Raw genomic sequence first — 19,253 nt, 5'->3', positions numbered from 1 at the left:
GTGTTTTTTTTCTTTTTTTTCTGCATCATTAATAGCCTTGTGATGTCAGATGAGTTTGCCTAGAAAATTATATTTATTGAGTAACTGACTCAAAGTAGCTGTGTTATATAATCTTTTTGGCACCCGTAAGATCATATACACTTTGTAAAGTGTAAATAATTTGATTTATTTGATAAACAATCTATATCTGCTTTTTAATTAATATATTTATTGAGATGTATGCCTAGGAACTTTGACGTGCTTGCTTCAGTCATTTCCTGGTCATCCCAAGTTATTCTTATGTCTATCATTTTTGGCAGTTTAGTTGTAAACAGCCTTTGTAATATTCAGTTTTACACTATTTTGATGAAAGCAGGCTTCAAGGTTCTTTAAGATATTTTGCAGACTATATGAAATTTTCTCCTAGGACATCATTTTTAGTTAAGACTGATGTGTCATCTTTGATTACAACTGCTGAGATCTACTTTGGATATTCTTTTGGTGTGATCCAGGAGCTCTCATCTGCAGACTCTCAAATCTAAAACTCCTGTGAATATAATTATCTTGTAGTCATTATTTGTCCATAGTTGCAAGTTCATGGCTTCATATACTATTTGAGGTGATTTTAAAAGTATAAATAACAAACAACAATTTTAAACAATGGAAAACCCAGGATGGAATAATGATATTATTATGAAAAGATTGGGTTGCTACACACCATATAGAGGAGACACTGAGTCACAGCCAGGCACAGCAAAAAGACTGCTATACATTTGAGCTTTTGGTCAAAAAGCCTTCTTCAGAAGTAGAAAACACACACACACATTCACACAAGCACAAATCATAGATACATGAGCACTGTCTCTGGCCATGGAGATCAGACTGCACACAGTAACTGCACCTGATGTGACATACACAAAAATTTTGTGTGATGTTTGTTTATTAGTATTCATCACAAAAGAAAAACATATTTCTCCAGTTCAGAATTTTTTTGTTAGTGTTCCCACCATAGTGTTCATTAAAGTCAAATCATATGAAACTGTCACTTCTGTCACTCTGCTAGTAACTGGCCTAACTAACTGAAAACTGTTCGTAACTGTCCACTTTCAGTAACTTATGTTTTGATTTCAAAGAGGAGAGAGTATCAGCCCACTTGATTTATCATAGCACACTGAAGAATGAAAATTTTGGTATAGTATTAGCTAAGCGCAAGAATTTTCATGAAAAAGACCCAGAAATTGTCTTACTTATAAATGGTAATAAATCTGGCTGAAACAAGGTGCGAATAACAATGAAATTCTTAATTCTGGTTTGGAATGTATATCCCAAATATAGGCTGAATGCAAGTGGTGGAGGTGTTTTTATTGCCATAAATAATGCAATAATATCCAGTGGGGTTAATATGCATTCTGTATAAGAAATAATATGGGTGAAAATACATATTAAAATTTGATCAAATAAGATAATGCAGGGTGACAAATATTGAACTATATGAAATAAAATCATCATAACTTCTGAACAGTTTGCATTAGGACATTCAAACTACATTGTTGGCCATGGCGCATGATGGGAATTAGTATCCCCATGCACACACAACTTGATATTGTCGGCCATTTGCACATGAAGATGTCACTGTGCAGTATGCCTGAGTGTATAGCACTTTTGAAGGCCTACTATGCGAGCAATAACAGCCTAACTGTGGCTCAAAGGAAGTCTGCAGCCGAATCCAAGCTGAAGACAACCAGCCCAAGTGTGCTAACAATCAAGAATTTGATTCGCAAGTTTGAGAGAACGTGTAGTGTTTGTGATGACATTGTTGGCAATGTCAGTTGTCCAAAAAGGGTGAAAATGCCTGGAAACTATGAGAAGACAGCCATCATGTTTCAAACCAGGCCCAGGAAATCGATCAGACTAGCTGTACAGTAGGTGGGAATCAACTGGGAGACACTGGGCCAAATTGTTGTTGAAGACCTGCACCTCTTCCCATTCAAAATTCAAACCTATCAGCCATTAATTCCCAGGGCCATGGAACAGTGATTGTGTTGCAGCAACACTGCTGCCCAGGTATTGATGAACAGGACTTTGATGTGAATATGGTTTCGTTTAGCGAGGAAGCCCAATAATCGGTGTGATATTCCTTGATGGCACAATGACTGCCAAATGTTACGTGAAGGTTTTGAAGATTATTTCATCCTCATTATCCAAAGTGAACATGATTTCGATGAGATGTGGTTAATGCCAGGTGGATCTCAACCCCATCAAAGCAGAGGAGTGTTTCATGTCCTGGAGGAGCACTTTGAGGACCGCGTTCTGGCTCTGGGATACCCAGACACCACTGGCATGGGCATCCATATTCTCCCAATCCAAACATGTGACTCCTTTTTGTGGAGCTATATTAAAGACAAGGTGTACAGCAATAACCCCAAAACCACTGCTGAGCTGAAAACAGCCATTCAGGAAGACAGCATCGATATTCTGACACTACAGTGTAACATGCCAAATTTCTCTATTCATCTGTGACACATCATCGCCAAGGATGACAGGCATGTCAAACATGTCATAACCTAAATCCCAAGATCTACAGTTGCATTTATATTTTGAATAAAGTGTGTGCACGCCGTAGTTTGTAATGAAATTACTTTATTTTTTATTTTTATTATTATTTTTTCTTCTTCTTTGTGTAGTTCAATAATTGTCACAGTGTAAGATGCATATGTGCCTCCTTTCCCAGGAACAGTAGTGACAGAACTGTTGAGACTCAATTTGGAGATGGTTCTACATAAATTTTCTAGTCATTGTGTCATATCACAGGGAAATTTAAACTTACCAATTACAGACTGGAAGACATAAATGATTAGAGTAAGTAGTGGGGAGAGGGAATCGTTGAAATCATTCTAAATGCCTTCTCTGAAAATTACCGTGAGTCAGTTAATCAGAGAACTGACTCATGAAGGTAACATCTTAGATCTCTTGACTACAAACAGGCCTGAACTTTTGACTCATTTAATGTAGAACAGGTGATCAGTGACAAACAGAGCATAGTGTGTCATGCTTGATTTAATGGAGAGAAATCTTAAAATTCTAAAGTAACTTTGTGCATGTTCCAAGGGAGTGTCATTAGAAAAAGCAATTGAAGATATTGTTAAGGATGTCTTTCAAAGAATTATTAGGTGGTTCTCAGAAAATTGACTCTCCCTCAATTTTGAAAAAAAAACTCACTATATCCAGTTCTGTACACCAAATAGAGTCATACCAACAACTGATGTAGCATATGAACATGGCTCAGTTAACAGGGTAGATTTCTCCAAATTTTTGGGTGTTCACATTGATGACAACTTGAACTGGAAGAAGCATATTACTAAGCTTCTCAAACAACTAAGTTCAGCTTCTTTCGCTCTTCATATAATCGCTAGTCTTGGCAATAAACAGATCAGCCTCCTAACGTACTTTGCATATTTCCACTCAATAATGTTAAATGGAATAGTTTTCTGTGGTAACTCACCACTTAGACATAAAATATTTATTGCACAAAAGAGAGCAGTGAGAGTAATTAGTGGTGTTCACCCAAGGATGTCATGTAGGCACCTTTTCAAGGAGTTACATATTTTAACTGCAACATCAGAGTGCATATGTTCGCTAATGAAATTCGTTACACATAATCCATCTCAAATTGTGAAGAAAAGTGATGCTCATATGTACAACACTAGAGGGAAAAATGACCTTTCCTATCCGTTATTGAAGCTGTCAGTTGCTCAAAAAGGAGTACATTATTCAGCAATAAAAATCTTTGATCATTTGCCCAACAACATAAAGTGTCTGGCAGGTAGCAGATCAAGTTTTAGATCTAGCTTAAAATCATTTCTTTTGGACAGCTTCTTCCACTCCATGTATGAGTTTCTGTCTCAGAAATGATAATTGTAGTTGCATGTGTAGAACTAAAAATTTCAGCAGATGTTGTATGTATCCCATTAATTCCTTGTCTGAAAACTTTTCAATATCTGTCCATGACTCATATACAACAAATCACTATAGGTAAAGCTTCAACATACATTGAAGCATCACACTCCTGTGACATGCAGCACATCTAAACAGTTCCAGTACTCTCAGGCTACATAAATGTGTAAATCACCCAAGAGCGGTGCCAGAGTTTTAGATATACTAACTAAACTAAACTCCGCCCGAACAGGCCATGAAAGTCCAACGGTACAGACCAGTAGCCATATCATCCTCAGCTCACAGGCATCACTGGATGCAGATGTGAAGGGGAATGTGGCCAGCACACTGCTCTCCCGGGCATATGTCAGTTTACGAGACCAGAGCCGCTGCTTCTCAGTCAAGTAGCTCCACAGTTTGCCTCACAAGGGCTGAGTGCACCCTGCTTGCCAATAGTGCTTGGCAGACTAGATGGCCACCCATCCAAGTGTTAGCCCAGCCTGACAGCACTTAACTTCGGTGATCTGATGGGAACTGGTGTGACCAGTGCGGCAAGGCCATTGACATTTTAGATATACAGTGAGAAAAAAAGCAATGAATGTAGTTACAGGTCTTTGATTTCTGCCAAACAGTCTTTGTTAAAACAAATTAAAGTCACAGAACTTATGAAAAAATATTGTCATTATATAGACAAGATTTCAAAATGTTTGTATGAGGTGTGTTCAGAAAATTCCAGAACATTCATATTTCATGCTGATGGTGTGTTGGAGCATAATGTGGTATGCATTCCTGCACATGCCTGTGTTTAATGTGAAACTTCTGGAAGTTTGATTGTTGTATGTCTGTTAGTTATTGTTCAATGCTGTATTTAGTAGAACATTGTGTCACACAGTTTGCAAATTTTGAGATGATAGAGTTAGAGGAGCAACGTGTCTCCACAGGGAAACACTTGCAGACACACACCAAATGATGCAGGAAGCCTATGGTGATGGATGCTTAAACCATACTTGGTGTTATGAATGGTCCACATGGAAGTTAAAGATGCCACTTGTTCGTCTACCAATTATGCTCATCCAAGGAACATCAATGAAATTGTGCATGTCAATCAAAGACTGACTGTCCAAGATATTGCAGAAGAATGTAATATTTCAGTTGGATCATATTATGAAATCGTGTCAAAGCATCTTGGAATGCATCATGTTGCCACCAAGTTCATTCCATGGCTCATGAATCAAAACTAGAAAGACATTCGCCCCACAATCTGTAAAGAGTTTTTGGATCACACAAATGAGAACAAGATTTTCCTTAAGAGAATCATAATCGGTGATGAGATGTGGATCTACAGTTGTGATGTTGATACCAAGGTTCAATCTTCACAGTGGCTTGAGAAAGGCTCTCCAAGACCAAAAAAAGTTCATCAGGTCAGGTCAAATGTCAAAGCTATGCTGATAGTTTTCTTTGACTTTGAGGGATTAGTTCATCATGAATTCGTGCCACAGGGACAAACCAGTAATTGATGGTACTACTTGTTGTGATGACTGCAAGAAAACATGATAAGGAAACACCCTAAAATGTGGCAAGACAATTCATGGCTCTTGCATCACAATAACACACCCCCATTTTCATTCTTGTTGGTGCGTCACTATTGCACAAAAAACAAAATCGCCATGCTGCCTCATCTTCTGTACTCTCAAGACCCGGCACTTGCAGACTTTTTTTTCCCAAAATTGAAAATCCCATTCAAGGAAGTAGATTTGCAATGATAGATGAGATAAAAAAAAGTTTTCAGACGGCTACCATGACTGCTTCCGGAAGTGGAAACAGTGTTGAGAGCAGCGTATCAATTGTGGAGGAGAGTATTTTGAAGGAGACCATGCACAATAAGTAAAAGGTAACCATAGAAAGATTTTGGGGACAAAGTTCTAGGATTTTTTGAACAGACTCATATTGACTGCTTCTACAGTTCTAGTGTTGCACTGTTTGGAAGAACTGACTGATCATGTGATTGATGACTAACAAGCAGGATTCAGGAAAGGTTGATCATGTGCCAAACAGATAGATAACATGGAGATGAAATGAAAGATCTGCCATTCCTTGCTTTCTTTGTGGTCATGAAAGAGGCCTATGGCTGTCAACAAACAGACTATTTTTGATACTCCAGAAGATCTCAGAGTGGACACGAAGATCAAAGAATGAATCTATGAATCTGCCAAAGGCTGCATCAAAACTGAATGGCCTTGGTGTTTGACATAATTTCAGCCCCCTTTCCCTTTTCCCTACTGTTTAACTTAGTTCTGCACAGTGTTGTAACAGACTGGAAAAAGACATCAAATGTATGTACCTAAGATATTCTGGATACAGAGTCAACATTAAATGCTCAGCCATTGCTGATGATTTAAAAATTATTGCTAAGATATGGAAGAATTAAATATGCCACAGAAAAATTGCAATTGCACAGGACATCAACAGAGGCAGGACTCTGGATGTCTTACAAGAAACTATTACATGCAAAATTTGTATCAAAACACCAGAAAAGTTCTACTGAAGAAAATTTTACAGCTATCTTTCTTCAGATTCCTCTGAAAGATCATACTTCCACTAAAATAATACAGTAGCTCAAAGTTAGGAAGAGCCATTGAACTTCAAAAGACATTTAAAATTATGTGGAACTACTACATCCAGAAAGTAATATTGCACAATAGCGACTTGTGACATTACAAGACAGTTCTTTCACTGAGAGCAGTATATGCTCTAGAGAACATAACTCTTGGTGTTGCGGAACTGAAAAACAGGGGTGGAAAATTGTTACAAAAATATATGGCCCCACACAATAAACTGACATTTGCATGAAGTGGAGAACATGTGTGACCTCTACACACTGATAGATTAGCTCCCTGATACTGTGCACAAGATAAGCTTGAAATTCTGTGAAGATATTTATTAAATGACAATACATTCACCAAGAGACTTACCTTCATTATTAATTCAAAGATGATCAAACTCAGTGACTTAGAAGAAATTGGATAAGATTTACAAGACATAAACTCAACAAAAGAAATCGTAATAAATTTTCTACCCTTTGGAACTCTAGTAACAAATTAGAGATTTATAGAGAGCCTTAAAAAAACTGACAATAAATGGTTAGAAGATTGGAAGAAAATGCATAGTGAATTCATTATTTTGGATGGATGAGAAGGCAAAAACTATCAAATGAAGTTAAAAGCCCTTTAGGCTGGCAGTAGTAAGAAAAAAAGGAAAAGAAAATATAATGGGATTAGTGACATCTGTCTTGGTAATAATAATATAATATCATAATTCAGTATTGGTACCGATTACGTTTTTAACATAAGTGAATGACTTTCCAATGACTTTAAAAGACATTTTAAAAAACTTTGATTGCGTTACTGATGCAACTACATTATTTGAGGAGATGCTTTAACTGACAAAGTCTCATTTTCTGTTAATTTTACTATGCTAAACTTACTTTGAATATTCACAAAAATTAATTGTAGTTAATTATTAATGTATTTGTCATCAGTTGCTTCTGCTTTTCAATATTTAGCTTGACTCATTCCATTTCCTTGAAAGTTCTTCATTAAACTCCTTCATGTAGATGAATCCGCTCATTTCTGAATGTACTATACTGATGCTGATGACAATGCAAAATAAATTATTGTAGGTAAATTCTGTTTTTGAAATATAAAAACAGTGTAGGAGAAAGAAAAGGGCACAGAAAAAGTAATCAAAAATAATCAGGTTGCAGCTGCAGCGATAAATCACTGTGAACTCCCATTCAAAGAAACAGAACATACCTATATCGTTTATGTGTAGCTTGGTGTAGTGTCTCTGATCTTAAACCAAAATCTCGAAATTCATTATTTTGTACCCTTTTTCTGTTACCATTGACACCGTGTTATTTATTCCAGTTTCATTATGACATAAATCCATTATTGTTTTTTCTCTCAAATTCAGGAGCTCAGGGAAAAATTTATTTTTAAACTGGTGCCGATGTTGAATCCTGATGGAGTGATTGTTGGGAACAATAGGTGTTCACTTACTGGGCGTGACTTAAATCGTCAATACAGGACTGTGATTAGAGAAACATACCCACCAGTATGGCACACAAAATTAATGATAAGACGGTGAGTGCTTTGTCACATATTTAGGGTACACTGGGATATTCTCTGAGGAAGTTACTTGATACTGTCTGCACACACTAATTTGACACTCAGTGAGGTGGCTGATGGCAGCAACCATAAAGGCGCTTCCCATTTATGATCATTCCCATCAACCATCATGCCGAGTATCAATTTGGTTTGTGTGAACAGTATACAAAACTCTTTATTATAATATGTAATTATGTGTATCAAAATATTTTTAATGTACAGTCAGTGGCCTGCTTGTGGAAACTGCCAACAAGGCAACACTTAGTTATTTGTAGCTGTTGATCACTGTAAATTCTGGTGTGATCCTTGCTTCTATTGCTTAGTTTACTGTTGTTGTTGGATTACGTAAATACAATTTAATATTTTTTTATACTTTTCACTTGTCACTATTATGGTATGTTTTGAATGGAATATCTCATCAGCAACAGAATATGCACATACAGTGCTGAATCAAAACAATGTGACTACATTCTTAAATAACATGTTGGTCCATGTTTGCAAAGCACTATAGCAGCAAATCTGCACAAGATAGTGTTGATAAGTCCTTGATAGGTTTCTCAAGGTATGTGGCACCAGATGTCTACACAGAGGTTGTACAATTCCCCTAAATTATAAAGCTGTGGTTTGCCGATGTACAGCAGATGCTCAATAGTATCCCAGATGTGTTCCATTTGGTTCATGTCAGGCAAATCTGGTGATTAATGCATCAACATGAGTTTACTTTCATGCTCCTCAGACCACTGAAATTTGATCCTGACCCTGTGACACAGACAATTGTCCTGCTGGAAGATTGTATACCCACTGAAGAGTACATCAAGCATTAAGGGATGCAGCTATTCAGCAGTAGGGCCTAATGCTTGTGTAGTCCGCAGTTGTCATGGTGCCTTTGATTATTACCACAGGTTCCATGGAAGCCCATGTGAATGTCTCTCATAGCATAACACTGCCCCACTCCAGGTTTGTGGCAGTGACATGGTGCATATTTCAAGCAGCCATTCACTTGGCTGATGCTGATCTGCTCCAGGCTTGTGGCAGTGACATGGTGCATGCTTCAAGCATCCATTCACTTGGATGATGGTGTTTCTAAACACAACCATTGATGTGATCCATCTGAATGGGTGACACACTTCTGTTGATTCACAGTCTAATCTTGATAATCCCGTGACCACCAAAATCATAAATGATGATGTTGTGGGTCAACATGGGAACAGGTTGGACTTGATTGCTTTGGAACTCATCGTACAATGAAGTGTGCTGATGGTGTTGTTTCCAGGGCTCTCAAGTGTCCAGCCGGATGTGATCGTTGAAGTCCCACAATATTTCAGCGAATAACCTTTCCGCCATCATCAGGTGGTTCTGATGGAATGGTCTGTCTGCTCATTGTCAGATTTATTTATGTCTGTCAGTCGGGCTTCGATCCCCTGCGCTGACGGTCTGATTGCAGCCGCCGAACTTCCAGTTGCGGCCGTCGACATTCCATTTGTGAGCGCCGATGCTTCAATTGCGACCGTCAACAATCCATTTGCGGGCATTGACCCAGGTCCGCGCCCACCCTGGCGTCGCGCCGGGTGGTGGAAGATGCAGAATCCCGTGGAGTGTCCTCGGCGGCAGTCATAGAAGGGCCTTGTGTCCGCTTGTGGCGTGACTCCTTGATGGAGTTAAGTAATGGTTGCCATGCCTTGCTTAGTTGAAAGCCTGTGTCTCCGTTTATGAGACTGTCCATTACGCGAATTTCAATGGCCTCCTTGAAGATGCTGTGCTAGTAGAAACTGGTAGGTGCCAGAATCTTGATCTCTTTGTATTTCGCGTTGTGTCCAGTTTCCAAGCAGTGTTCTGCCAGTGCTGATTTGGTGGGCTGGCCCAGGCGTGTGTGGTGTTGGTGTTTTTTGCAGCAGTCTTCGACTCTTCGGATTGTTGACCAATGTAGTATTTGCTGCAACCATATGGAATATTGTGTATACCCACTTTCTTGTGGCCAAATCTGTCTTTCACTGTCCCCAATAGGGCCCCTATCTCGGATGGTGGTCGGAAGACCGTGTCAATTTTGTGTTGTTTTAGCAGTCTCCCAATTTTTGATGTTGCGTTGTCTGCATACGGTTGAAATGCAAGGCTTGTTTCCTCGTCTTTAGACTGTTCTTCATCTGGATTTCGCCAGTGTTTCCATCGTCTGAGGGCTGTCTGAATCTGTCGTTTGCTGTATTCGTTCTTGTGAAACACATTTTCTAGGTGTTTGAGTTCTTTGTGCAGACTTTGGTCATGCGATATCGAGTATGCCCTATGAACCAGTGTGTTCACCATCCCATTGAGCGGTACACGCTATGACCCAGTGTGCCATTTGATCTCTGCTCTACGAGTACATCAAGAAAGAGTAATTTCCCTTCCTTCTCGATCTCCATGGTGAACCGTATGTTGTCGTGGATGGAATTTAGATGTTCTAAAACCGTCTGCAAATGATCAGGTCTGTGGGGCAAGATGACAAATGTGTCGCTCACGTATCAGTAAAAACATACGGGTTTCCATTCGGCCTCTTGAAGTGCCTCCTCTTCGAAACTCTGTATAAATAAGTTGGCTACCACTAGTGAGAGAGATGTGCTGATGGTCTTCCAAAATATTTGTACCTGCATTAGAATTGTATTATGTCATCAGATCTGTCACAAAATGCCACCTATCTTGCTTTACAGAATGGGTAAGTCTCTGAAGTATAGACACAAACATGGCAGAGCGTAAACTTGAGACAATTGATGCTGGCATTTACATGGCAGAAATGTATAGATGCTAATATCAGTTGTCTCAAGTTTATGCTCTGATTTATTTGTGCCTATATAACTCTCCTGGTAATGCACCAATAATGACTATGTTGTAGTTTAAATATAGATCTGCAATAAATTATGGATTTCTGCAACTGACTGCTGTCCTCCTTTACATTTGAATATTCAATGGCCGATGTGCACCACTGGTATCGGGTGGATTCCAATTTACATATCACCAAAATAGATCAACAGCAAGTGAGGGCACTTGCTCGTCTCCCAACCCCTATCCCCTATCCCTGCTGCCCTCCTCAGGAATCTGGAGTATAGAGTTTTTATTCTTTACCCAATTCTCATACACTTCTGGATGTGATTTCTCATGAGTCTGGTGTATCTCTCATGTAGCCAGTTTTAGTATTACTATGGCTCAGGCAATTGCTGTATAACTTATGTTTGATTGGTTGATGCAATATTATGGAAAATTATGTTATTTCTTTGGGCACTGCTGCATTTTTGTGTTGACCTAAACTCAGAGCAGATGCAGACTGTTGCAGGATAGTGTTTTTTTCCTGTTGATTCCTCATATCTGCGTTTATGTGGGTACAGAGGAGAACAAGTCAAATGCATCAACAAGCTGCCACAGATTCCCAGAAGAATCTCCATCCCCTTTCCACTGCCACATAATTTAACCATGGTAGTAGCCTGGTGTCCATCATCAGTTCTCGGGTCACCTCAGTCCCATCCCTTCTGCCATAACTAACATTATTTGTATATGAATAAAAATATTGTTTCTAAATATTTTACAGCTTTTTTTCCTCACTGATTGATCATTTTGTTGAACATATGTTTAACTTAAATCATAAACTTCAAAAATTGTCATATCCATAATCATTTTAATGATACAAAAAGATGCACTTCAAAAATAATAATTAAATCATGCTTATCTTTTAAGTATCAAAGAAATATTGATTGGGGAATTCTGTTCTCTGGCGTAACATACATTTTTTTGTGTCAGTTGCAAAAGTTAGTTCTTGTGGTGTGACACAATTCATTTGCGTAAAAAATAGCAGTTAGAGTCTTGTTTTCAAGAGATTTTTTTGTGCACAGTGTAGGTCACATAAAAAATTATCAAACAGTCTATGGTTTTCATTTAATAAATATCTAAGATTTTCATTTGAATCTCTCCAACTGATCAGAATGAAATGCATAAATTTGTAGAATCAAGGATGATAAATAGAGAACTCCCACTGATATCTAGATACTGTTTTTAAAATATTTGCAAGCAAAGAAAATAAGAAAATGTTTCCTTTGAATGTAATGCTGTGGCAGTTGTTTTCACCTTCATTTATTACACATTTATTTAATTAATGACAAGCCACTTCAGTTGCTGATATATTCTTGATGTCGCTTCACCACAACACAATATCTACTTGGAAATGACCTGGATGTGAAGCCCAAAAACTGAATGTTGATTTAAAAAAAAAAAAAAGAGACTATATCAGCAACTGCAGCAGTCTTTCTATAACAGAGTATAAAGTTGTGGAACAATGACACTATCTAGACACCGCACAACTAGTAACATATTTATTTGTCATTAGGAAGCATGAGCTTTCTGCTTATATAGTATAACTCTGAATTACAAAATTTGCAATTACCTTTCTTCATTACTAGACTGATTGAGGAATGTGGAATTGAAATGTACTGTGATCTTCATGCACACTCACGAAAGCACAATGTATTTATGTATGGATGTGAAAGCAGACGCATTGGGGACAGAAGGCTGCAAGAACAAGTGTTCCCTCTGATGTTGCATAAGAATGCTGCTGATAAGGTAATATTTTAGAAATCTTTCCATAGCACAATATTACTTGCAGTACATTCATATCTTTACAAAACTATTTTTAACAGTTCTCATTTGAGAACTGCAAGTTTCGTATTCAAAGGTCAAAGGAAGGAACAGGTCGTGTAGTTGTGTGGATGATGGGAGTTACTAATAGCTATACAATGGAGGCATCATTTGGTGGTTCAACTCTTGGAAGCCGTACTGATACTCACTTCCACAGTCAAGATTATGAACAGATGGGTCGTTACTTTTGTGAGACATTGTTGGATTTTTGTGACCAGGAACCAAGCAAGGTGAGTTATCTAGTTTGCATGTGGTATATGAAGTAAAATTGTGAAAAACTGGGTAATTTAAAAATGAAAGCAGTGCATAAAATCAGTTTTACTGTCAGATTATGTTTTACTTTGTTGTGTAATTTCACAATGACATAGAAAACATACTAATTTCAATCAGTTTTATAATTTTGTTTCGCCTCACTTTGCTGTAAAGTGTCTTCCACTGACATACATTTCTCTTTATTCATGCTAAAACTTCATATCTGAATTTCTTTGACAAGACAGTTGTATCAGATTCTATGTTCAAGTTACATACATGCTGAAGTTGAACAAGTTCTTTGTTAGTTTTTCTTTTTTTCTTCCTCTTCTGCTTCCAAATTATTTTACTTAATGTAACTAATACAAGAATGCAGCAAAGATTTTTAACTGTGGAAAGTGACAGTTCTATTGGTAAAGCAAGCTAAAGCGAACAGAGGAGACTATTCATTGAACTATATGATGTCAGAAGAAATGCTATAAAGAGATTTTATTGCCATCATTTTCTCAGTCATAGTTTACTCTCTACATCTGCATCTACATCTATATGACTGCTCTGCAATACAGACTTAAGTGCCTGGCAGAGGGTTCATTGAACAACTTTCGTTGTGTTTCTATACCATTTCATTTTGAACAGCAAATGGGAAAAACGAACCCTTAAATCTTTCCATATGAGCTCTGATATTGCTTATTTACAAGATTCTCTGCCTATGTAGATGCATATCAACAAAATATTGTTGCATTCAGAGGAGAAGTTTGGAGATTGAAATTTTGTAAAAAGATGTTGCCGCAGGGAAAAAGGCCTTTGTTTCAATGGTTGCCACCCAAAATCACATATTGTATCTGTGACACTCTCTCCCTTATTTTGCAATAATAAAAAACTAGTTGCCCTTCTTTGAACTTCTTTTGTTATTCTCTGTCATTTCTGTCTGCTAAGGGTCCCTTACCAGAGTCTGTTTAGTGCATTTGTTGCGTCTTCTAAGTGTTCTACGAATAAAATGTAGTATTTGGCTGGACTTGTCCCCATTTAAGTTGTTCATAATTGTTATTCATGTGTATTTATTTGCATTGAGAGCCTTGGATTTGACAGTATTATGAAAAGGATAGATTGCTAATCACCATGTAGAGGTCCGCCCCCGGTAGCTGAGTGGTCAGCGCGACAGACTGTCAATCCTAAGGGCCCGGGTTCGATTCCCGGCTGGGTCGGAGATTTTCTCCGCCCAGGGAATGGGTGTTGTGTTGTCCTAATCATTGTCATTTCATCCCCATTGACGCGCAAGTGGCCAAAGTGGCATCAAATTGAAAGACTTGCACAAGGCGAGCTGTCTACCCGACTGGAGGCCCTCGTCACACGACATTAAAAAACCATGTACACGAGACATTGAGATGCAGACAGGCCCACCAAAAGACTGCTAAACATTTGAGCTTTAAGCCAATAGACAACATGCATACATTCACAAAAGCACAACTCGCACAAACAAGACCACTGTCTCTGGCCACTGAGACCAGACTGCAAGCAACTGCGCAGCATGAGAGAAACCTTCTGGATTGAGGGGGTAAGGAGGAGGCTGAGGTGGGAGGGACAGGTATAGCAGGGTAGGGGTGAGGGTGGTAAAGGTAAAAGGAACATGGTGGGGACAGGGTAGGGCAGCTAGGTGCAGTAGAGAGGTTGGGAGGAGAGGGGCAGTGGGAAAGGAGAGAAAGAGGCCAGGGAAAAAATACAGAAGTAGAGGAGGAGAAAAGGGGAAAGAGAGATTAGTGTGTATGTTTGTAGAATAGAAGGCTGTGTAGTACTGGAGTGGGAGCGGGGAAGAGGATAGACAGTTGGAGACCAGGGACTAGCGATGGTTGAGGTCTGGGAATGCAGAATATTCCATAGAGAGATTTCCCAGCAGTGCAATTAAGAAAAGCTGCTGTTGGTAGTAAGGATCCAGTTGGTGCAGGCTATGAAGCAGTCAATGAACTGAAGCACATCATATTGAGCAGAATGTTCAGTAACAGGTTGCCCACCTGTCTCTTGGCCACAATTTGTCAGTGGCTATTCATGCAGACAGATAGCTTGTTGACTGTGACGACCATGTAGAACGCAGCATAGAGGCTGCAGTTTAGTTTATAAATTGCATGGCTGCTTTCACAGGTAACTCTGCCTTTGATGAGTAAGTGATGTTTGTGAGTGGATTGGAGTAGGTATTGATGGGTGGACATGTGGGACAGGTCTTGCATCTAGGTCTGTTGCAGATTTATAAGGCATGAGGGAAGAGGTTGGAGGCAGGGGTGGAATAGGGCAGACAACGATATTGTGCAGGTTTGGTGGGTGGCGGAATACTCCTGGGGGAAGGATGCAAAGGATAGTGGGTAGGATATTTCTCATTTCAGGGTATGACTGAGACAGTCAAAACCCTGGCAGAAAATGTGATTCAGTTGCTACAGTCCTGGGTGGTACTGAGTCACAAGGAAATTCTCCTTTATATCTGGATGGTGGGAATGTGGGAGGTGGTAGGCGACTGGAGAGACAAGGCGTGGGAGATCTGTTTCTATACAAGATAAGGAGGGTAATTTTGGTCCATGATAGCCTCTGTGAGACCCTTGGTACATTTGGAGAAGCACTGCTCATCACTACAGTTACAATGGCCATGGGTGTCTAGGCTGTATGGAAGAAACTTCTTGTTATGGAAGGGGTGTCAGTTTTCTAAGTGGAGGTATTGTTGGGGGTTGGTAGGTTTGATATGGATGGAAGTACTGACGTAGCCATCTTTGGGGTGGAGATCAACATTAGGGAAGGTAGCTTGTTGGTTTGAGGGGGAATGGTGAAGCATTGTTGAGGTATTGGAGGAATGTGCATAGGGAAAAATTTCTTGAAAAAATGTCACCTAACTGTCTTTCTGTTACCACCATGTCTCTGCATGCTCCCACAAGCAGCACTTAACTGTTCCCCAGCCCAACCCTGCTACCCCTCCCCCTTTCCACCCCAGCCTCCTCATTACGCCCACCAGCCAGACTGCTTCTCATTTCACATGCAGTTGTTTGCAGACTGGCTTCAGTGGCCAGAGACAGTGGTCATGTGTGTGAGAGTTGTGCTTGTGTGAATTTGTGTGTGTTGTCTACTTTAGAGGAAGGTCTTTTGGCCTAAATCTCACATGTTGAGCAGTCTCTGTTGTGTGAACTTAACATCCCCTCTATATGGCAGTTAGCAATCTATCCTTCTCTTAATATTGTCATTATTCCAACCTGGAGTTTTCATTGTTTGATTGGACTTTTAGATTTGTGAGATTTATCATGTAACCAAAATTTAATGGATTCCTTTTAGGACTCAAGTAGATGTCCTCACACTTGTTGTTGCACCATACAGATATCTTGTATAAATCATTATAGAATTGCTTTTGATATTCTGATGACTTAACTAGACGATAAATGACAGCATCATGTGCAAACAATCTAAGAAGGCTGCTCAGATTCTGCCCTAAGTCATTTATATGGATTAGAAACATCAGAAGGCCTTTAACCCTTTCTTAGGGAATACCAGATATCAGTTCTGTTTTACTTGATGACTGTCTGTCAGTTACTACAAATTGTGACCTTTCTGACAGGAAATCGTGAATCCAGTCGCACAAATGAGGTGATACTCCTTAGCCACGTAATTTTGTTAGAAACATGCAACATTTCCAGTATCATCTCATGATCAGATTAAATTTTACTGTGTATCTAACAGTTGTGTTAAGGTCAAACGCAACTAAAATATATTGCCCGACTCTGTGAGAGTACAGAATGACGAACCCTAATTGACTATGTACTGTTGGAAATAATGCTCTGTTACAATAGGTAGCAGTTCACAATGATTCAGAGCACTATTTTGGTACTGAACTACTTGCCATTACTACATCCTTACAGGCCAGCTGCACTTAATCCACCTGACAAACTTACATGACCTTCCCTCTAGCGCAGCTATCAGTATGTTGCACTCAAAAAATGTGAATTCTGAATATTTAAGTGTTCAACACAAGCTCACTTGGAGAGTTTGAATATAACTATGAATGAAGAGAAACTAATTCTTCTAGAAGGGAACTATATTTTGGAGCCCAGTGTCCTCACAATAAGTGGTTGTACATTCATAATTACATTAAAACAAAATCAAAGATGGGGCTTATCAGAATTCTCAAAGCAGTCTTAAACATGAGTGTGCCGACACCAGTGGTGCAAAGGCCACACACAAAAATTCACTAACATAAGAGTGTTGTTGTTGTGGTCTTCAGTCCAAAGACTGGTTTGATGCAGCTCTCCATGCTACTCTACCATGTACAAGCCTGTTCATCTCTGAATAACTACTGCAACCTACATCCTTCTGAATCTGCTTACTGAAATCATTTCTTGGTCTCCCTCTAAGATTTTTAACCCTCCACGCTTTCCTCCAGTACTAAACTGGTGATCCCTTGATGTCGCAAAATGTGTCCTACCAATCAATCTCTTCTTCTAGTCAGATTGTGCCACAATGCCACAAACCTCTTTGCTCTTCAGTTCTATTCAGTACTTCCTGAGTAGTCATGAGATCTACCTATCTAATCTTCAACATTTTTCTGTAGTACCACATTTCTAAAGCTTTTATTCTCTTCTTTCCATACGTGGATACACCCCATACAAATACATTACTTTCAGAAAATACTTCCCGACATTTAAATCTATATTTGTTGATAACAAATTTCTCTTCTTCTGAAATGCTTTTCTTTCCATTGGCAGTCTACATTTTATATCCTCTCTACTTTGGCCATCACCAGTTATTTTGTTGCCCAAATGGCAAAACTCATCTACTATGTTAAGTGTCTCATTTTCTGATCTAATTCCCTCAGCATCGCATGATTTAATTCACCTACATTCCATTGTCCTTGTTTTGATTTTGTTTGACATAATCTTATATTCTGCTTTCAAGATCCTGTCCATCTCATTCAACTGCTCTTCCAAGTTCTTTGCTGTCTGTGACAGAATTAAAATGTCATTTGCCAACCTTGAAGTTCTTATTTCTTCTCCCTGTACTTTAATTTCTATTCCACATTTTTCATTTGTTTTCTTTACTGTGTGCTCAACATCTAGATTAAATAACATCAGGGATAGGCTACAACCCTGTCTCATTTCTTTCTCAACTACTACTTCCCTTTCATGCCTCTTGACTCTTATAACTGCCATCTGGTTTTTGAACAAGTTGTAAATAGCCTTCTGTTTGCTGTATTTTACTCCTACTACCTTCCAAATTTCAAAGAAAGTACTCCAGTCAACATTGTCAAAAGTTTTTCTAAGTCTTCAAATGCTATAAACATAGGTTTTCCTTTCCTTAACCTGACTTCTATGAGAAGTCATATGTTCACTATTGCCTCGAGTGTTCCTACATTTTTCCAGAATTGAAACTAATTTTTCCCAGGTCAGCTTCTACCAGTTTCTCCGTTCTTCTGTAAAGAATTTGTCTTAGAATTTTGCAACCATGACTTACCAAACTGATAGTTTGGCAGTTGTCACATCTGTTAGCACCTACTTTCTTTGGAATTGGAATTATTACATTCTTCTTGAAGTGCGAGGGTATTTTGCCTGTATCAAACATCTTCTTCAGTACATGGAAGAGTTTTGTCATGTCTGGCTGTCCCAAGGCTATCAGCAGTTCTAACAGAATGTTGTCTGCTCCCTGGGCTTGTTTGCATGTTTTATAAATGCTACAATACAGATTACCTGTATTGAGGAGATGCAGTTAATGGTCATTGCCACACAGGGCTTGCTTAAGTATCCTGCCTCAAAGCAACAGTTCAGTTGGAATCCTTTAAGCAGGCTGTCATGAAGCAACAGTCCCCACATGCTCTGGGCCTCAGCCCATTCAGCCTGTGAGTCCAAAAGCTCAATTTCCTTCTTATATGACCTTTATGGTTGTACATATTTCAAATTTTCCTTGAACACAAACTTAATGCCGCTTTCCTCTCTCAGCACTCCTGCTCTACATATTTTTGCTGCTTGTACAAATTCACTGGTTTGTTCTTTGTGCCTATTTTCATTCCTGCTGTTTTGAATATCTAATTTTGAACCCCACAGATCCCCCATTTGCTGTCTCAGTGAACCTCTATTGTTTACTGTTTCCACTGCCATTGATGTTTGTTCTTCAAGTAATGTCACGATTCCAAACACATCCCCACCTCCAGGCCTCTTTGTTATGTTAGAGTCCTTAGCATACCACATTTTCTGGTTGTGCCTTCTGCTATTTCATGTGCTCCCTTCATTCGTTTTGTGACAACAGTGTCCAAGG

The 19,253-nt window shown here is 38.9% G+C and overlaps 1 protein-coding gene across 1 annotated transcript in view; it reads left to right on the top strand.

The window, feature by feature from the left end:
- LOC124607382 (cytosolic carboxypeptidase Nna1-like) overlaps positions 1-19,253 on the top strand; it is a 533,373-nt gene that overhangs the window by 208,110 nt on the left and 306,010 nt on the right. Inside the window, exons 9-11 of the mRNA XM_047139698.1 lie at positions 7,885-8,054; positions 12,497-12,656; positions 12,734-12,961. Of these exons, the coding sequence (XP_046995654.1) occupies positions 7,885-8,054; positions 12,497-12,656; positions 12,734-12,961 (558 nt within the window). The remainder of the gene's footprint in view (positions 1-7,884; positions 8,055-12,496; positions 12,657-12,733; positions 12,962-19,253) is intronic.

This window comes from Schistocerca americana, chromosome 3, assembly GCF_021461395.2.
Source record: "Schistocerca americana isolate TAMUIC-IGC-003095 chromosome 3, iqSchAmer2.1, whole genome shotgun sequence".
Taxonomy (NCBI): Eukaryota; Metazoa; Arthropoda; class Insecta; order Orthoptera; family Acrididae; genus Schistocerca; species Schistocerca americana.
Note: the sequence above shows the minus strand (reverse complement) of the source record. Positions and strands in the feature narration are given on the sequence as shown.